Raw genomic sequence first — 21,209 nt, forward strand, 5'->3', positions numbered from 1 at the left:
AATGTGTATGTGATTTTGACATTTAGTAGTTATACATAGTGGCTCTTTAAACATTTTCTTGACCTTCTAGGTTCTTAATTCCAATTCATGGAGTGCCTGCTATGAATGGCTGGCTTAAAATTGTTTTCTAGAACCAGAAAGATGATTTTTTATTTTCCTTTTTGACAAGTATGATCTGTTACTTCTAGAAGATACCAAAGATGCCAGAAATCTCCTGAAGAGTTCTCTCTACTTGTATCTGGGCAGGCTGCTCATATACTTACACATGTTCAGGAGGAGGGAAAGGAATGTTGGTGAAATAATCAACGGCTTCCTTTGTGATTGCAAATGCAACTGTGAATATTATTGTAAGTGCAACAGCAAATGCAACCATGAATGAACTCCATCTGGACACATGGAGATATGCCTTGCCTCTGTGCCCCATGAGGTGGACCAAACAAATACCCCACTACATAATCACTTCATATTGTGCTACAGAGAGAAATATCTCACCGTGACATACCTCTGAAGATGCAAGGTGCAATGTTAGGAGCAAAAGCTGCCAGACCATTTCCACACAGCCCGGAAAACTACAATAGACGGTCACATTTAACATGATTTTCAAGTAAACCTAGAAAAGAGCTCCCTGACTTCATCACAGCATCTGACATACCTGGTGGTCTTCTTCCATATCTCACTAGGCTACATACTTCTACCAATGGAATGGATTATCAAACTACAAACTGTAATCAAAACACTCATCTCCAAGACATCAGAGAATCTCATGGGCCTGGCATTGGACAAGGAGTCACGATGTCCTTAGATGTTAACCGGGGCAAGGCTACATTCCAAGTTTCTCCCTTAATAGCATGAGATTACTAGCAAATACCACCTTCAAATAACAGTCTCATTTTCCATAAGGCTTTTATTTTGCTGGTGGCTTCATCACCCCCACCTGTTATTTGGTGCCTTTCAATCATCCACCGTACTTTTGCATTACCTAGGTAGGCAGCCCTCCTCAAAAGACAAAGTGATTCAGGGGCAGTCGATGAAACCAGAAGTGTCCCACAGCATACCTGCTTGGAGTTCAAGGTGGTACCCCTTGGCCTGCAAATATTCTGTCTGGCAAGTATCTTGTAACTGGGACTGAATATGTGGTCACAAAAAAGGATCTTCTGCCAAGAACTGATATAGTTTTGCTTCTCTTTCAAAGAGGCTTTTTGTCTCTACAGCTGAGTTGAGACAGTATCTTACCTCACCATTCATGCAGGACATTGATAATTCCAAGGCCGAATGGTTGATCTAGCAAGATCATGCTGAATAGGCATTTCAGAATTCAACACCCTCTCAGTCTGAAAGTATGCTTGTTCCTTAATAACCACCAGCAAATTGGCTTCTGCCAAATGCAGAGTTTTGGAATTTACTGTGAAAGTTGCTTCTTGGTGGATGGAAAGAATTCAAGTCCACTGGGATCTTTTAAAGGTTAAACTTCAGCTGCAGAATTCAGCCAGAGATCCTCCTTTCATTCAGCCAGAGATCCTCCTTTTCATCAAAACTCTTAATGTTCTTGAACTTTTTTCTGCATCAGTGTGTGTTTTTTTACTTTCACATTTCTTACTGTTTTGCCCTTGGTGGAGATCTCACATGTGGCCATGATATTCTCTGCCTAACTGGGATGATGATGCCCCTGCTTGTTGAGATAAAGACTTGTCTAATCAGCTCAGCCTTACCTATAGAGTAAGTGGGAGGAGTAACATGACCAGAATTCCTTCTGTGTTTGCAATGCCTTGTGAATTTGTGGCATTTTATCACTTCCATGTTGAACCATCTGTAAACTTAACCAAGTCTTGCAATATCAGGTGTAGACAGAGCAGAATACTCATCTGAAGTTAATTTTGGGCCAGTGAAACTTTCCAATTGATATTCATAAGAAGTTGCATGTATAATGTGTTCTAGAAATCTTTGTTATGTGAAAAATTGTATCTCACTATATCCAAACTGATCTGCTAACCTTACTCTAGTTTGGACGTGACCAGAAAATGAGTAGCTGCTTCAAGCTGATCACTTTCCAAGAGTAGTGCATTTGGTGCACCAACCAAGTTCATGAAGGGTGCTTCATTCCAGAAGCCACCTGGGCTTCCATTAATAAAGACCGATCTACAAGCCTTTCAGATTACAAACCTGTGGCGTAAAAGGAATGATACCCAATCTAGCACAGGCTGAATACTCCTTCTGGTACTGTTGAGCCACCTGCTAAAGAAGGCTCTGTCCTGTTGGACTGAACTTCAGTTTATTATGTAATAAGTTGGCTTAGCCCTCATCTACCCTGTTGCTGACTCCATGCTTTTATTCAGTGTAACTCTGACAACGTTTGGATTTCATGAAAATGTTGTTGGCATCATTATGGTTCCTCATCCCAAGTCTCTAGACAACCCATATTAGTAGCTGATGTGCAAATAATTGAAGAATACTGAAGCAATGCAGGGCAACTGAATGAAATGGATTTCTGTTGATTGGGGCTCTATAAGTAGAACTGGGAACAAAAATTTTCTTATTCAAAAGATTGTTTGGTCTGCTTTCATTAGAGTCACTAGGACATGCAGCAAGGAAGCTATATTAGAGAAAAATTCCAGAAGTAACCTTAAGATCACACAAAATGCTTTGTGCAGCATACCTAATATTCCGTCTATTCTTCATTATTAAATGGAATTAAAACATCTGTCTCACTTTACTGAACTAAAAAACCACTGCAATTCTTGTCCCCATCGCAACTTAGCTGTGTGAATGATGTACACAAATCAGTCAGTCACAGTATAATTGTAATGCCTTTAGACCATTCATGATAATCCTGCGAAGACTGTACATCTGTGGAAAATAAGGCAGGCTGGTACAGACACAGTGAGTTGATAGAGGGAAGATCTCAAATTTCTCAATACTATTTAGATTCAAGATGCCATTTATGTAGGTGGAAGTGAAGAAATCTAAGTTATTGATATCGGTCCTTTTGAGTTCTCATTTGTTTTCTCTTTTTTTTAGATGATGCTGCAAGTGTGATTCAGTTTGGTAAATCAGCTAAACGAACACCAGAATCAACCCAGATTGGACAATATGGAAATGGTTTGAAATCGTAGGTATTTGGATGCCAACCATCTGGAACTTTGGGTTTGGCTTAGAATATGAAGCATGTTATTTATAATAGAAAATTGGAGCATGTTTTCTCAATGATTTTTTTAAAATCAGGTATCTGTTCTCCCAAATAGGTTAGAATTGCTGACAACCTTTGCTTGCTTTAAAGATCTTAATTTTTGTATGTTAGTATTTGTCCTGGTATTCTGTCAGGATATTGAGCTTAGCTGTAGGTCAACCATTTCTCAACGCTGCCTTCAAAAACAACACTTCATCTAGGAGTAGAATCACTATGAAGCACTACCCCAGCTTCAGATCTTCTCAGTCACATGAGACTAATTGAACGATTTGCTGTACTTCTGAGAAAATATATATCAGTCATCAGGTGCTGGTTTCAACAGAGTTCAGAAGCTCACAGCTCATGGTTCCAGCAACCCATCTGTCCAAGGAAGTACCCTGCTGGTCCTCTCATTAGAGATGTGAATGTATTAGGATCTCCTGGTCAAAACATTGGCCACATTAGATTTGCAAGACAGAGTTCTTCCCATTTTCCATCTTTTTTGAAGGAATGGGCCATGCCTGCAGCCAACAGGCTTTCCCTCCCCCCTTTGTAAAAGAAAATGTATTCTTTGCCTGAGTGTGCAAGCAAGCTACTTCAGACATCCTTAGTAGTTGATCCAGTAGCTACCTTGCAGTCTGGAGGATTGGTCAGAGGATGGTGAAGGCTATCTCGGGGACTTTCTTGACAAAAGATCCGAGTTTGCCCTGAAGAGGACACATGATGCCATGGCTATGGCAATCAAAGTGTCTTCTACAGCTTCTATTGTTTCCAGAGTGGCCATAGTTTGGGTACACAAATTGCTGCAGCTACTTCCTTATTCCAATAAATGCCTTATGTGGTTACTAACTGCATACTCAAAAGCTGCTGCTTTTTCAGCTGACACTACTCTCAATGTTTTAGTTTTCTATTCTCGAGCCATTCCATGTTCCACTGTTGCGCACAGAAATCTGTGGCTGAGAGCTTGGCAAACAGATCTTTGGTTGAAAGCCTACGTGGCAACTTGCTTACCCTTTTTTTCATGGGGAGATGCTTTTTGGAGCAGCATTAGACAAGGTGCTTGTGGAATCTCCAGATAAAAAGAAGACTATGCCCAAATATATTAGCAGATCTGAGAAGAGGCCTTCCTCCAGCAGATTCGCAGCTACAGAACGCTGCCTAGATTCTCCAGAAATTGCAGAAGATAACAATGGCAACAGTCTAACCAGTCTGTTCAACACTACCCCAACAGCAGGGTTTTCCACCACAGGGGAGGCAAGGGCAACAAGGGTATTCCCTCCGACAACACCCCCTGACTATGCAGGGATTCTGGTTGGGGGCAGACTATTCCATTTGCTGGATCTGGGGGAAGCGGAAAAGAAGGACCAGTGGGCCCTGGAAACTGTAAGAAAAGGCTATTCTCTGTAATCTGTTTTAAAGATTTTAGTGACTTGTTTTACCATGTTTTATGCTGTACACCGCCCAGAGCCCCTGGAGGATGGGGCGGTATAAAAGTTTAATAAATAAATAAAAAAAAATAATCTGCAAAATTCCCTTGACACGGATTCCTTCCACCCCTAACTCCCAAAAATCCAGAAAAAGTTCAGAGGACCAGGGAAGCCCTTCTACACTTACTCAAGATAAAGGCTATAAAACTGGTTCTAGAAAATGAAGATTTCCAAGGTATCTACTCTGTGTTTGCTGTGTTAAAGAGAAATGGGGATTGGAGAGCCATACTGGATCTAAAATTCCTGAACAAATGCATCCAACTGAGAAAATTCTGAATGAAATCTTTGCAGTCCATTATGAAGGCAATCCAACAAGAGGACTTTCTCACCTCCCTAGACATACAGGAAGCATATCTTCATATCCCCATTCTTCAGGTGCATTGCAGATTTCTTTGTTTCATGGTGGAGAACAGCTATTTCCAATTCAGAGTACTCCCTTTCTGTCTGTGTACTGCCCCAAGGGTGTTTTCAAAGATGTTGCTGGATCCATCATCTTGCTGAGAGAAAGGGGAATACACATACACCTTTACTTGGACGATCTCCTTCTCCAATCAGTATCCTAACAACAAGTGTTTGATAACACACAACAGACCATTCGCTGCCTTCATAGTCACAGCTTTCTCATAAACTTCCCGAAGAGTTCCCTGGAATCAACCCAAGAACAGGAATATCAGGGCCATCATAGACACAAAATGGAGCTTCCTGTTTTTTCCTGACAGCTAAATCAAATTGACAGTGGAACAGGTGATGATAGTAATCAAGAGCAAATGCTCCTCTATCATGTAGCTAGTTCCCAAGTTACTCGGCACCATAGTGACCACCATGGATTCAATACAATGGGCATGTCTGCACTTTCGTCCACTTTCACATTTTTTGTGTCCCTTTCAGATAGATATCATGAACAGGGACAAAGCAATCTTGTACCAGTGGTGGTGAAAATGGCACTTCAGTGGTGGATGATACCTTTGTCAAGGGAAACCCTTTCACCCAATAGTTCAAGTCCAGATATTTTGGGGAGCGACGCTGGGGAACTGTTCAGTACAGGGCCTATGGTTCCAGGAGGAATCCACCCTTCGCATCAGTTTCCTTGGAAATCACCATCTGTCTAGCCCTCTAACACTTCTAGCATCAAATCATGCACAGACACATGCTTATTAAAACAGACATCTCGGCCAAGATGTACATCAACCTCGAGGGGTTCCAGATCTCCATGGCTACACGCAGAGACTCTCAAGATCTGTCCTGGGCAGAACACCACCCAGCTTCCATTCAAGCAGAACATATCAAGGGAGCCCTCAACATAGAAGCTGATCGGCTCAGCCTACAGACACTATTGGAGTGGGCACTGAAAAGAATCATCTGTCATGGCCACCCCTGCTGTGGCTGACAGTTAATCAGAGGAAGATTTATCTGAGCCTCACAGAGCCATGCCAGTTGTGTCAGCAGAAGAGGAAGAACTACAGCTTCCCAGTTCATGGCTCATCAGGAATACCAGTCAAGATGATAGCTCTAATGATTCCTCAGATGTACCACAATGTTGTTGGCAGAAACTAAGGGTGGCCCTGAAGGAGAGGTGTTCTTCTCGCTTGCAAGCCCGGCGTAGGTTGGAGTCTCTGCAGAAGCCTTCCCAAGCAAGCAGCCCAGAAGCATATAATGAGCTGCAGTAAGAGCTACAGTTGTAGATGCAATGCGTGAGTTTCTCCTGCATGCCACTGTTCTGAGTGTCTGGATCTTGCTTTGACCTTGGACTGGCTTCCCACGACTGCGCTTCACAGCTACTCCCTCCTGGCTTGTTTACTCTGTGTTACTTGATTCTCTGGACTGTTTGACTCTGTTTTCTGGACTCACCCACTGACTTGCTGGTTCCAGGCTTGCTGGTCACCTGACAGTGAACTAACTGATTCTATGTTGGGGTGACTCCCTGCCTCAGAAGCCTTCTCAGTGCTGGTGCTGTTGTAGCAGCACACCTGCCCTGCCAGCACAGCATCTTCCAGATGATCACCAAAAAGTTTGAAATTCCAATAATAGATCTGTTTGCTTCACAGCAGAATGTGCAAACCAAATTCTTCTATTCCAAAATGGAGACAGATATGCTAACAGTACCATGGCCTTCAGGCACCTTGTTAACCTTCCTTCCGATGCCAGTCTTACCAAGACTCCTCAGACTCAGCAGGGAATTGGAAGCCACAATTATTTTAAAGCTCCTTACTGGCTTCACAGACCATGGTTCTCCAACTTGAGAGAAATGTCAATCAACAAACCCATGAAAGTGCCGGTGGATCACGATCTGTTACATCAGAGTCCTATCCTGCATCCTCATCTGCAGTGGTTTTGGTTGACTTCTTGGAAATTGAGAGGTCAAAACTGCTACACATGAAGTAATTCCAGAACTAGTAGAAACTATTTTGGCTACCAGGCATCTCTCTACTGTTTTGATATATACAACTCATCTTGGAAAGCCTTCTACAGATGATGCCATGGGAGGAGGGTAGATCCCAAGCTGCCCAGGATTGCCTCGATGTTACAATTTCTTCAAGAGGGCTTTTCCTCAGGTCTGAAATCCACATTAAAGAGACTGTTGGCAGCATCGGTGACCCTATCACTCAACACCCACACATCTAGAAATTTCTAAAATGGGTAGTAAGTAACAAGCCTTTATTGGCATAAAATAAACATACAAAATAAGCATACAAAATTTGCCCATTATTGCTCACAATTATAGACACTGGTACTAAAATATATACATGGTCCTTCTGTAATTATAGGACATTCCTTCAGCTAAGTTGACTCACTTAAACGTCATCGGATACTGACAGAAGCTAGAAAAATTACTGCTGGCTATATGTGGTCATAATACATAGACATTGATTGGTATTCATCTAGCCTTACATCTATTATCGTTAGCAGAAATTTTGCTACATTCTCGCACACTGGGATCCATGTTGTTCAAAAGCATAGGTATCTTAAGAGCATCGGTTAGATTGTTATACAGAAATGGGATAAGTGCAGATTGCGACATTCTGATTTTTGCAAACCTTACACAATGAAAGAGGGTATGATCGAGTGTCTCCACCTGACCCATATTGCATGGACATAGCCTCCTCTGTTTATCAATTTGTTGATATCTGCCATAGAGCAGCATAGAAGGCATTAGATTGAATCTGGCCAGTGTTAAGGCTCTTCTTAATTTAGGGTTGGTGATCCAATGTCAATAATTGGCCATGTGTCCTTGTTCAACTGGAATAAGCAGGGTCAGGGGGGGACACATTTTCCTCGCAGCCATCATCATATCCCGATACTCTTGTTCTAATAGCTTAGTTTTCAAGCAGCTATATGCTTCTGATAGGGAAAGAGGGACTAACGACTCTAATGAAAAGCCAAGAGCGTTGATTTTTCCCTCAACTTACCTGGCAGGGGAGACACCATGATCTAAAATGGGTAGCTCATTTCCCCCATAAAACATACACACTGTTCTATCAGTGTTAACCAAGGCCTCGCTTGAACTGATTACCGGTAGACAGATTTCTATGAAGTGGCTAAGGATGAAGATCTTATTTCTGTTTGCCATAATTTCAGCACATGGAGTGTCAGAGTTGGGGGTCAATTCAACCTGTGAGCTGTATCATATACAGGGACAAGATTGTTCTGTGCACCTCCCCTACATTCAAACCAAAAGCAGCCAGCAGGTTCCATCTCTCTCAGAAAATTTCCTTGCCATTGTTCTGCCCTCAATCCAAAGAAGAAGCTTTGGCATAAATTGGGCATTAAGAGGGTGGTTAAAGTGTACATATGTAGGACAGAAGACCTCAGGAAATCTCAGTTTCTGTTTTGCTCTTTCAGTCCTCCGAACAAGGGAGGAACAATGTCTAGAGCAGCCATTAGCTCAGTTCTAATAGCCTGTATCATCAAGGCATGTAACGCTCATAAATTACAAGTTCCAACTGGCATTTCTGCCCATTCTGTAAGAAGTGTTCCACAAATACAGCTGTTCACATTTGAACATCTGTAGAGGAGATATTCAGTGCCACACATAGTGTACAATATCCACTTCTGTAAAGCACTATAAGTTGAATCCTTATTCTTCTTCTGGCGCAGAAGGTACCGCAACACATTCTGGAACAACCCACCCACTGGGACACTGTTCTAGGACATCCCGCCTTCAAGGTGTTCTTTGTCACAGTCTGTTGGATACTCACTGTGAAGGGTCCTTCATCACTGAAGGAGGACATCTTGGTCCTCCCTGGTCATCTTCTGTTGTTCTTCCTATATATAACTTTACATTGCTTAAGTACTCAATCAAATTCTTAACTACCTTTTGTTATGGTTATTTGTACTAATTGTCTTAATTGCACTGTTGTTTCCTGTTCCTATGAAGTATTATCAAGTTATATAGTTTAGTTTGAACTACTGTGTTGGCAGCATTGAACTGAAGGGGGGTAACTCCTAGCAGGAATGAGAAGACCAAGAAAAAATTGCCCTGCCTCCCTATTGAAATCACCTGTCTTCAAGATGTCCTGTCTTCAGTGGTGAAGGCCCCTTTACAGTGGGTATCCAATGGACCGTTCCAGTTCAAATGGTCAACATGGGATAAAAGTCAAATCAGTTATCAGGAAGGAACAGTGATCTTCTGATACAATATATCCTTTGATTTCATCTGGTGGACAGAGTCCATCCTGACATTTCTAACATCAGTACATGTTCAGGTCATTTACAATTCCACAGCAGACCATGCAAGCTAATAAGATCTTGATGCCATAAAATAGGTCCTCAACCCTGAGATGGATTCAGATTTGATGGCCCTCAGTGAACGCATTTCTTAGGAACCACAAATTTCAAAGGGTCTTCAGTTTTCTTGAGGGACTGGACTATCCCTTCAACATATTGATAGCCAGGTTAATGTGAAGATCAGTGTTTCCAAGTCATTTTAGTGCTAGCATGCTGGCCTTGCAAGTCCTGGTTCTCAGTTGTCTAGCAAGCCATAATGGCTCATTCTATCCAAGCACTTCGACAACTGGGTTAATTTTTTCACTTCTACAACAGCTCATTTTTTTCATCCAGATACAGCTTGGTTCTACTGCTTCATACTGACTTTGAACAGAGACTACTGGAACAATTCAGATTCTATAAATCTTTGAGACAAAGCAAAGAAAATCTATTGGTAGTATCATAAGTACACCTCATACCACTCCACTGTTTTTTTGAGAGGAAAATAGTTTTTCTGCAGTCTGATCAGGGTCAAGGCCAAACATCATTTATTTATTTATTATTTCATTTTTATACCGCCCTCCCCCGAAGGGCTCAGGGCGGTGTACAACATTAACAAGCAAATAAAACAAAAGACAAAGTTTAAAAATTACAATGCAGCATACAATTACCAAACCCAAGTAAATTTAAATATTTAAAATAGATGGCATCCAGCTATTAAAACTCCTCTTAAGAGCGGGGGGGGGGGGACAGTGGGTCTCAGAATATTTCTTAGGCTGTTTCGGGCACCCACATCAGCGGCTGGTCTCACCAAAGGCCCGGTGGAATAGCCCGGTCTTATAGGCCCTGCGGAACTCATTGAGTTCCCGCAGGGCCCGGACAGCTGGAGGGAGAGCATTCCACCAGGCAGGGGCCAGGGCCGTAAAAGCCCTGGCCCTAGTAGAGGCCAGCCGCATCATAGAGGGGGTGGGGATTACCAGCAAGTTGGCCTCTGCTGAACGCAGGGACCGACGTGGGACATATGGGGCCAGACGGTCTCGTAGGTACGAGGGTCCCAGGCCGTGCAAGGCCTTAAAGGTTAACGCCAATACCTTGAAGACGATCCGGAACTCAACTGGGAGCCAGTGCAGGCGACGCAACAAGGGCATGATGTGATCTCTAAAGGCACCGCCCGTGAGCAAGCGTGCCGCCGCATGCTGGACCAGTTTTAATTTCCAGATCAGCCGCAAGGGAAGGCCCGTGTAGAGCGAGTTGCAATAGTCTAGTCTGGAGGTGACCGTTGCATGGACCACTGTGGCCAGATCCGCTTGGGAGAGGAAGGGGGCCAGTCGCCGGGCCTGGCGAAGATGGAAAAACGCAACCCGGGTTACATGGGCCACCTGGGTCTCTATTGAAAGAGATGAATCCAGGTGGACCCCCAGGCTGCGAACTGAGGGGGTCGGTGCCAATGAGACCCCCTCCCACACCGGCGGCTGAAAATCCCCCACCTCCCCCCCACGGCCTAGCCAAAGGATCTCCGTCTTCGTTGGATTCAGCTTTAGCCTGCTCTGTTTCAACCAACCAGCAACCGCCTCCAAACAATGCTGTAGAGCTGCAGGGGTGGTGACGGCTCCCCCCTCCATCGACAGAATGAGCTGGGTGTCATCGGCATACTGATGACATACCAGCCCAAAGCTCCGTACCAGCTGAGCAAGGGGTCGCATATAGATGTTGAATAACAGTGGGGACAACAGCGCTCCCTGAGGTACACCGCAATGAAGCGGGCACCCTCGGGAGGCCTTGTCCCCACACCACACTTGCTGACTCCGGTCCCGGAGAAACGAGGCAATCCATTGAAGGACAGTTCCCCGCACCCCGGAAGCGGCCAGGCGGTGGGTCAAAAGGTCGTGATCGACCACATCAAATGCTGCGGTAAGATCCAATAATACCAGCAGCGCCGATCCACCTCGGTCGAGCTGCATACGGAGCGTGTCTGTGACAGCGACAAGAACAGTCTCCGTCCCATGCCCAGCACGGACGCCGGACTGGAAGGGATCGAAGATCGATGTGTCCTCCAGAAAACCCTGAAGCTGCTCCAACACCACTCTCTCAATTACCTTCCCCAGAAACGAAAGATTCGAGACAGGGCTGTAATTGGCCGGATCACTAGGATCTAATGACGGTCTTTTTAAGAGTGGGCGGACCACTGCCTCCTTCAACCCACCAGGAAAGACTCCTTGCTCAAGGGAGCTATTGATGATATTCAACAGGTGGGGTCGTAGCTCCTCTCGGCATGTTTTAATAAGCCAAGAGGGGCACGGATCCAGAGGACAAGTAGTAGGTCTAACAGCAGCCAGGGCTCTGTCAACAGCGGCTTCAGAGAGCAGGGAAAACTGGGCCAAACAAGGGCCAGAAGACGGCAAGGGAGCCTCCAGTTCGCAAATTGTCTCTAAGGTGGCAGGAAGGTCCTGGCGGAGCGACGCGACTTTATCTGTGAAATAGCTCATAAATGCCTCACAGCTAATAGCCAATTGGTCATTTTTTGAACCCTCCAATAATGAGGTAAGCGACCGAATAGTACAGAACAGTTGCGCTGGGCGGGAGCTAGCAGATGCGAGAGAGGAGGAGGAGAATGCTCTCTTCGCCTCCTTCATCGCCATCTCATAGGCCTTCATAAACGTCCTATAAGATGTTTGCGCAGCCTCGTCACGAGACATCTGCCACACTCGCTCTAGCCGCCTAAGCTCCCGTTTCAGACAGCGTAGCTCCTCGTTATACCAAGGAGCCAGCCGAGATCGGGGTCGTAGAGGGCGCCGGGGAGCAACAACCTCGATGGCATTGAAGAGGCGAGTATTCCAATCCACCACTAGTCCATCAAGGGTGCCGGTGGGTTCAGGATCCTGTAGAGCATTCAGGAATCCAATAGGATCCATAAGTCTCCGCGGGCGAGCAAAAATCCGCTCGTCGCCTAGTTGGGGTTGTTGTGGCATGTTCAACCGATCAGACCATGGCACTCTGTCACAAGAGGATAAGACCACATTTACACCTGACCCAAAGATCAAATCCAGAGTGTGACCAGCCTCATGAGTAGGGCCAGAGTTTACCAAAGAGAGGCCCAGCGTCGCCATGGATGACACCAGGTCCACAGCTACCGTGCATGAGGCGGCATCGACATGGACATTGAAGTCCCCCAGAACAATAAGTCTGGGGAACCGCAGCGCCCAGTCCGCCACCACCTCCAGCAGCCGTGGCAGGCCGTCCCCTGGAACGCTAGGCGACCGGTACACCAGAAGGACAGCCAACCTCTCTGATGCCAGCCACTCCAGGCCGACACACTCCATGCCAGTGATCTCCGGGACAGGGATAGCCCTAAAAGGGATGGAATGACGGATGAACATCGCCACGCCTCCCCCCCGGCCCTGTGTTCGTGAACGGTGGAGACACGTGAAACCTGGTGGCGCGACCTTGCCCAAGGCAACGGTCTCGCCTTCTCGCACCCAGGTTTCGGTGACACATGCCAGGTCCATCTGCTGTACTCCGAGAAAATCTCGAAGGACTGCGGTCTTGTTATTTATGGACTGGCATTCATCAACACCAAGGATGAAGCAGGGTGTCTCTGAACCCAACCACCATCGTCCCTCGGGATACGACGGAGGTCAGAAGGTGAGCGAGCATAACCGTATCTCACCCACCTTCTCTCATATGGCCGCCGCCTACCGTCATACATGCCCCGTCCCATCAGTACTGGTATCCCCAGCCCCAAAGGGGGTGCCCCCATATCCCACTATCCCCTCTAACTCAACCCCGGCGAAAACTCTCCACTTTAGGTGGACTCGGCTCACCACTAGCTAACCTAAATAAGTCTAACTAACTAATACTTGACAATAAGCAGTTTACTATACAATAAATTCACAAGCCACCTACTAAAATCTAAGCTATCACTACCACTACATACCCTACCACTGAGTTTGTGTTGTCCAATCAATCAATTAATTAATTACAACAGGAGGGAAGGAGTAGTAGGCTCCACAGTGGGGTACAGCACAGCTTCCCGGCTTGTTCAGCCGCACTTTCGCTATGCAGATCTTCCAAAGCGATGAGAGACCGAGTTCCCATAAGAGGTGATTCCTGTTGAAATTCAGTGGGGTTCTGGGGTTCAGTACCCAAGGTTCTCTGCATTGCAATGTTGTGTGCAGTCCTTTAAGTTTCTCCCACCACCTTGGAACCTCAGACGGTTTGGTGCTTATCTTTCTTGTTAAATGTTTCTCATACATCCGATAGTTCCAGCTAAATCCAGCTGGCCTAATCGGCTTCGCCCTGGCCTCCACCGCCGCGGGATCAATTTCCAAAGAGTCACTTACTGCCTCACTCGCTGCCGCCTCCGTTAGAGCTGTTGCTAGGCATAATGCATCCGGCCATGGGACTCCCGATTCGTTTCTCCGCACCACCCTTGTTCAACCAAACCCACCTGAGTCTGCGCCCAAACCAGGGGGGTTTCTACCACCAAACTCCCCCAAGTGGTTTCTGCCACCAACCCCTTAATTGGTGCCTTGATTGCGAAAAGGCTGGGCGCTACCATCAAAGGTAGGGAGGACCAGCGGAGCGGAAGAAACGACGTCAGCTGTAGAAGAAGTGGAAACAGCCGCAGTTGGAGAATGGAAGGCACAAAAATCACTGGAAAAAGTCCCATAGAGGTCTCTGCCACAGACCTCCTCAGTCGTGCCTTAATGTTGCTAGTTACAAGGAGTCCCAATGCCGTTGATAGAAATAGAAGAAGCCGCCAGAATCGCCAAATTCGCGGAGCTAGCAGGAGCGGCAGGGCCTGTCAATGGATAAAAAATCTTATACCATATCCATGCATAAAGCAGTTCCCACACAAAACTTCAGTTCTGTGGCCTTCTTCAGTACATAGATATTCTTTGTGTGATCTTCCCAAGTCATGAACACTCTACTGTTGCATTCATCTGAATAGGACTGAGTACCCGTATATACTCACATATAAATCGACTCGCGTATAAGTCGAGGCACCTAATTCTACCACAAAAAACTGGGAAAACTTATTGACTCGTGTATAAGTCGAGGGTGGGGAATGCAGCAGCTTCTGGTAAATTTCAAAAATAAATACCAATAAAATTACATTAATTGATGCATCAGTAGGTTAAATGGTTTTGAATATTTATTTCAAAGAAAAACAGTAAACTAGCTCTGTAAGTGGAAAAGAGGTATCAACAGTAACTTTAAAAGTACAAAAACCTTAGCTCAATCAGCAACCAAGCTAAAATCCAAGAGTTAAAATCCTTCAAAACTGGATTCCTCCTCCTCATCTGTATGTCCAAATGTAACCCAACTCAGATTTTAAGAGGGATATTATCAGACATGTTAAAAGGAGTTCAAGTCTTTGACAGTGTGATCCCACCTTGTGACCCTTAACATTCACCAGACTTACAACAGAAGAAACTATAAATCTGTTTTATGTTTCATAAACAGTAGTGTGCAGTATAACAGTGAAATATGGCAAACCAATACAGAAACAATAATAGTTCTGGCCTGCTATGCAAAACAGACCAGCAGGATCTCAGTCCTGTGGTTCTCTCTAGCTGTGTCCAAAACCAAAATACAAGCTAATAGTCAATCAATATAAACACAATATCCCCTTAACAATTAATGCAAACATTCTCATACCTGAAATATGTAAATACAGGTCATAATTGAACTCTGTGAAGTTGAGGCCTGTTAGCAGTTATGAAGCCTATTCTTCCTTAGAGGAAATGGAGCCTTCTTCCTTATATGGAAAATCAGAGCTCTCTAGCTCCCCCAATGGACCCTGGGTTACACAAACAGAGCTTAAGCCATAGAGAACAATGGAATAGAATTACCATATTTCCTAGAGTATGACCCGCATTAAAAAAAGGGCTGAAAAACTCGACTTATGCGCGAGTATATACGGTAGTTCTAAGAACAGGTCTGTTAATTCCAAAAATAAACTTTTTTCATCTGTCTCAATAATACTGCCATCATTCTGTTTCATGCGAAATATCAAAGGCAGAAGAAATGGCACAAGTTTGATGTCCACCGAACCCTGCTGATCTATATTGGATATGCCAAGGAGCTATGTTGAGCAAACAACCTGTTTGTTTCCTTTTACTTAGCCTTAGTGGGGAAAACCAATATAAAAGAAACTTGTGAAGTGGATCAAGGCATGCCATCTTAGGTCCAGTACCTATCTGTCTTGTCCACATTAATGATATTCTGCAAAAAGCTGGAATATCAACCACTTTCACCATACTAGTAGTATGGCTATGTGGGCCTTACCTTCTGCTTCGGTACACCATTGCAAACAGTTTGCCTAATGTATTTGACAGCACAGCTTTTGGCTTGGGCTCCAAGAAGCCATCTCCCCCTAAAATCATCTAGCAGTGGAATGAAGTCACTAAAAATATACCCACTGCTTTTCAATGTTCCGGATTGGATTACCTTCTTTGCTAACTGAATGGAACATTGGAACTTACTGTGGGATTTGTTTCTTGTCAGTGGATAGAAAATTCAGCTGTACCTGGGATACTGCTTAGTCAAAGATTCCACCAACTGAATACTTTATTCCCTCTAATGTTGCCATTAGATGCAGACAGCCTGCATTCATTACAGCACCTTGGTAACTGATTTCAACCCCAGATCAAACAGGGAGGTTATATTGTGCAAGCTACCTCATATGTGACAAATTAAGCACATGGGATCCTAGTTTACTTGTTAAGCAGTTCCACCTTGGGTGTCCTGTAAATTGCCATCACTTTCAAAGAAGAGGTACACTTCTTCGGAGGATATAGTAGGAAACTACCTGTTTCTGGGAGATGTACATTCATTCTATTCCTGTACGTTGTGAGGACTTTAAACATATTTACAGAATTTTTTAGTAGAGCAAAAATAATGCTCATGAATGGTGGCTTACATTGAAGTACCTTAAACTTGTCTATGCATTGAGTTGTCTAGTACTTCCAGGTTCTGCCAACAAAAGGTTCCAATTACTTTGCAATGAAACATATTTTTTCTGTGTTTTCATGAGTAACCAAAACACTCAGAAAGCTTCAGAGCACAAGCATTTATTTGTCCAGTTCTGGTAAGTCATTGAGTTTGCCAGCCATAGTTTACCATGCTCTCTTTTTTCACGCAGTTATGTGTTTATGCCCCTAGGCAGAGAATTCCTGATCCAAGGCAAATTCTCAGTGACAACATTAATATTCTATGTGTCCTCTTGCATGTTAACTCATACACGTGAACCCCTTGCCAGATTCTTTGATATGAAAATTGCTATATCCTCACATCCAACTCTAAGACCCTTTAATACAAATTCTCAATGTTAGCTATGAATATTGTAAGGAATTCCAAAGAGCAGAAATAAAAAGGCTTTTGATTATAAGTCCGTTTATTCAGACATCCTGGAAAGCACACACACACGACATGGCAGGAATGAGCAACCCCGCTCAAACAACTGGTTATAATGCTGACTAACCCATCCCCCCTGCCCCGTTCTCATGAGAACAGAATTCTACTATACAAAAGCGAGATAAGCATTCTCACAAGGTTAGTGCAGGTTTTGGCCGGACGCCCGGCCAAAAGAATCTCCGTCAAGGCCAGGTTAGGCTGTAAGGGAAACAAGAACGACTGAGATCCTTACACTCTGCCTCTCCTAAAAGAAATCCCCTCTTTTTCCCCCTCCCCCGGTTTGTCCGGAAAAGCTTGGTGAAATGCAGCAATTAAAGAGGGGGCATCGATATTCTCCTTATACACCCATTGATTATGGCCAGAAGAATAGCCAACCCATGACACCAGATATTGTAGACGTTTGCGAAAGAAGCGAGAGTCCAGGATAGCATCTATTTCATAATGCTTTTGTCCATCAATTATAACTGGCGGGGGTGTCTCCGGAGGGTCGTGCCAGGCATCTGAAGCGGGAGCCTCCTTGAGCAAGCTGGAATGAAAGACGGGATGAATATTACTTAGTGAATTAGGCAGATCTAAGCGAGCAGTAACATCATTGATCACTTTTGTAATCTGAAAGGGACCCACAAATTTCTTGCCAAGTTTTGAGTATTTGTGCACGTCTGGAAGGTTTTTAGTGGACAAATAAACCCAAGCCCCAACACGTAAGGGGAATTCTGAGCGGTGTTTATCTGCTTGAAACTTTTGGGCTTCTTGAGCCTGTTTTAAGGTAGACTGAACTGATTTCCAGCCTTCAGCTAGTGACAAAATCCATTGGTTGAATTCTGGTGGCTGCAATACCTCCGCCGGCAGCTGGGGCAACGGGCCGGAAGGATCGACCAGAGACTATTTCGAATGGGGTTTTCTGCGTGCTGCTATGAATTGCATTATTGTAAGCATACTCTGCTGCGAAGCAATTCACACCAGTTGTCCTGATGGTAGTTTGTATAACAAACGTAAATATTGCTCTAGTGTTCTGTTCGTCCGCTCACTTTGCCCGTCACTTTGAACGTGGTAGGGGCGGTGACTGCTGGTGTGGTTCCCAACAACTCCAGGAAAGCCTTCCAAAATCGGAAATGAATTGAGGGCCCACGATCCGATACCACCTTCTCAGGAGAGAAATGTAGGCGGTAGATGTGTTGGAATGAACAACCGGGCTGGTTTGGGAGCTGAAGGTATGGTGGTGCAAGGAATGAAATCGCCTGTTTGGAAAAGCGACCCACCTCCACCCTCAAACCAGTGTTCCCGTGACTGTCCGGCAGGTCCGTGGTAAACTCCATTCAAATCACCTGCCAGCGTCGGAGGCAACGGGATAGGTTTCAGTAATCCATGAGGCTTTCCCGTATTGACTTGGCCTCCGCACATATGGAACACCCTTTTAATGTAAAGACTCCAACGTCCTTGGCGATAGAGCCACCAAAACTGGCGGGCGGGTTGATGAAGGGTTTTCACAAAACCCGGCGCTCCAGCCTGGCGAGCATCATGGCATGCTTGAAGAACCTGCTTTTCGAGGGAGGAGGAGGATACCAACACCCTTTTCCAGACACCATCCTCCAAGTGTAGCTGTGCATCTTTTTTCCTCTGTTGGCAGCTCAGCGTAATCCCGCCTCTTTGAGTTCCTGGAGGAAGGGAGGCGATGGCTGGGATGGGCGAGGGGGGGGTGGCGTAGAGTGACGGGTGACAGCCAATCCTAGCTGGGAGGGAGAGAGAACGGTGCGTGGAATATCCCGTGGGATCGTCTCCCCCCTCCCGGGAAGCGGGACAATGCATCAGCCAGCTTATTGCTTTACCAGGGAAAAAAATGGACCGGTAAAGGAAGCGAGAGAAAAATCAGCCCGCGTAATTGTTTAGCGGACATTTTGAGGGGGGGTGTGGAAAGCGCGCCAAATTTTTATGATCCGACCAGACTTTGAAAGGGGTGCTTGGCTCCTTCTAACCAATGGCGCCAAGTGCTCAACGCGTAGTTTGATGGCAGCGGTTTCCTTTATCTCCAACAGTCCAGTTTAGTTCGAACCAGAAAAATTTTGGATAAATAAGCACTGCGGTACCAATTTATTGTCTTTATTTTTTTTCTGCAAGAGGGCAGCAGCCAGCGCCTTGTCCGAAGCATCCGTGGAATCCATGAAAGGAAGCTCAGGGTCGGGATGTGTCAGAATTGGCTCAGTTGTAGAAAGCTGTTTTCAGCTGCTGGAACGCCAATTGGCATTCCTGCAACCAGGGGAGGGGCCCGGGCTTGGCAGCTTGGCGTCCTTTCCTTTAGTGCGTAAAGATCAGTGGCGGTAAAGGCAAGTTTTGGCAAAATGGGGAATGAAGTCCACGATAGAAGTTAGCAAAGCCTAAGAAAGATTGCAATTCCCGCCTTCTATTGGTGGGGCAGGCCAGTCAACCACTCGCGGCCACTTTAGCCGGGTCCATTTCTAGACCGTCAGAGGATATTCGATAGCCCAGGTAGTCTATGGAGGATTGGTGAAAACAGCACTTTGACAACTTGGCAAAGAGGGAGTTATCAAGTAAGCGTTGTAAAACTTCCCGGACTAAAGCCTCATGTTCTTCCAGGGTCTGTGAGTAAATCAAAACATCATCCAAATATCTGACTACTCCCTTGTACAACAAATCATGTAATACTTACTTCGTTTATGAGGGCCATGAAAGCCCCTGGGGCCCCAGTTAATCCGAAGGGCATTATTAAATATTCATATTGCCGATTTTTGTATTAAATGCTGTTAAATGTTCGTACTCCTCCAGCGATGTGGACATCGATAATAAGCTTCCCGCGAAATCCAATTTGGTAAAAATCCGGCCTTTGCCTAGGGCATCCAAGAGGTCCTTTATTAAGGGCAAAGGATATTTGTTGGAGATGGACACAGCATTTAGTCCACGATAATCAGTACAAAGTCTTAACGAACCGCTCTTTTTTCTTAACAAATAAAACAGAGCTGCATGGGTGTGTTTTGTGGTTCACCGTATGAAGCCGCTGGCTAGATTTTATCTAAGAAGGCGCTGGAGCTCCTTTTCCTCGGTGGGACTCATAATGATAGATCCCTACCCTTAGGTAGTGGGCTCGGGTTGTAGCAGGATCTTGCAATCGGTATCTCTATGGGGAGCTGATCGCACTCCTGTTCCTGGAAAACTCTGGATAGGTCTTGATACGCCTTTGGGATTTCTACAGCTAGGGGAGCGGCAGTACATTGAAAGCTGTAGCGATGGTTGCTTCCCCTCCCTACCGATGGATCTTCCCCCATCCATGTGATCTCCGCCAGGGGGGGATCACTGAGAATTGAAGGATTCGTTCCTTCCAAAGCGAAGGTTGGTTAGATGTGTAAGAAGTAGCCATGGCATACCTAATACAATGGAGTGCTTTGCAACTGGAGCAAGAATGAAACTAATCTTTCCCAATGATCGCTATAAGCGGAGAAGTACCGGTTGGGTTTTGAACCGGGCGGACCCTCACCACCCAGTGGAGCTACCGTCCATTTGGGTGAAGGGAATGGAGCTTCACCAAAGGGAACTTCGGTCTAGACCGGTTCACCCACTTGGGTCTCATAAGACAGTGGGGAACAACCTGAGTCCACAAGTGCAGAGGCCAAAAATATCGCCGTATGTTTACTGGGGTTGGCTAAAGAAGTCAAAATAGTAATGGGCACGCTGCCTTCACTCACTGGATCAGGAGAAGGATTAAGATCCACGGGTGCTGCTGAAAGACTACCGCCAGTTTCTTCCTCTTCGACATCCCTCATCAAAAGTAGCTTTGGGGCGATCCTTGAGTTGGCAGGCTGGATTTATGCGGAGTAAGGCTTGGCAGACGGAATGCGGCCCCCCGAGGAGAGGCTTCTGCTTCTTCGGGCAGTTGGCAGCCAGGTGGCCAGGCCTCCCGCAGTAGAGGCACAATCCTTAAACGGCGGCGGCGTTCGGCGTGGTCTCGCTTCACGGCCGGGCTTGGTTTCTAGCGGCGGCCGGCGTGTTGGCTGGTTTCGGCGCATGGCCTCCAGCGGGCATAGGCAAGACAGGCAGCAACTCATGCGAGCCGAGCTCGATCCAATCCATAGCGTTAGCGGGATCGAATAAGGATCACTGTTTCATAACGGTTTAATATCCATTGCTTCAAAAAATACTGCGATTTTCATGCGCGCCGGGCCAGTCCGGTGGAAGTTTACTGGCCGCTGCTCGGAATTCACGGGCAAAATCAGCAAAGGAGCGGTTGCCCTGTTGGATGGTTTTTACTGCGTAATGGATAGCATCGCTTTCAGCATTGGGATCTTGGAACCGAATCGCAGCGCTTGGAGGAAGCCCGCTACCGTATGCGGGTATCGTCCCCCTGCAATTCATAAAGAGTAACAAACCACTCAGCTGCTACCCCATCCAACACCGACCCAATGTCTCGTATTTTTTCGTTCAGAACG

General features: G+C 45.5%; 1 protein-coding gene across 3 annotated transcripts in view; it reads left to right on the plus strand.

The window, feature by feature from the left end:
- Positions 1-21,209, plus strand: part of MORC2 (MORC family CW-type zinc finger 2) — a 75,438-nt gene that overhangs the window by 18,426 nt on the left and 35,803 nt on the right. For all 3 annotated transcript variants that reach the window (XM_048513690.1, XM_048513691.1, XM_048513692.1), the window contains exon 5: positions 3,016-3,106. In XM_048513690.1, the coding sequence (XP_048369647.1) occupies positions 3,016-3,106 (91 nt within the window). The remainder of the gene's footprint in view (positions 1-3,015; positions 3,107-21,209) is intronic.

The sequence above is a fragment of the Sphaerodactylus townsendi genome, linkage group LG13, assembly GCF_021028975.2.
Source record: "Sphaerodactylus townsendi isolate TG3544 linkage group LG13, MPM_Stown_v2.3, whole genome shotgun sequence".
Classification (NCBI taxonomy): domain Eukaryota; kingdom Metazoa; phylum Chordata; class Lepidosauria; order Squamata; family Sphaerodactylidae; genus Sphaerodactylus; species Sphaerodactylus townsendi.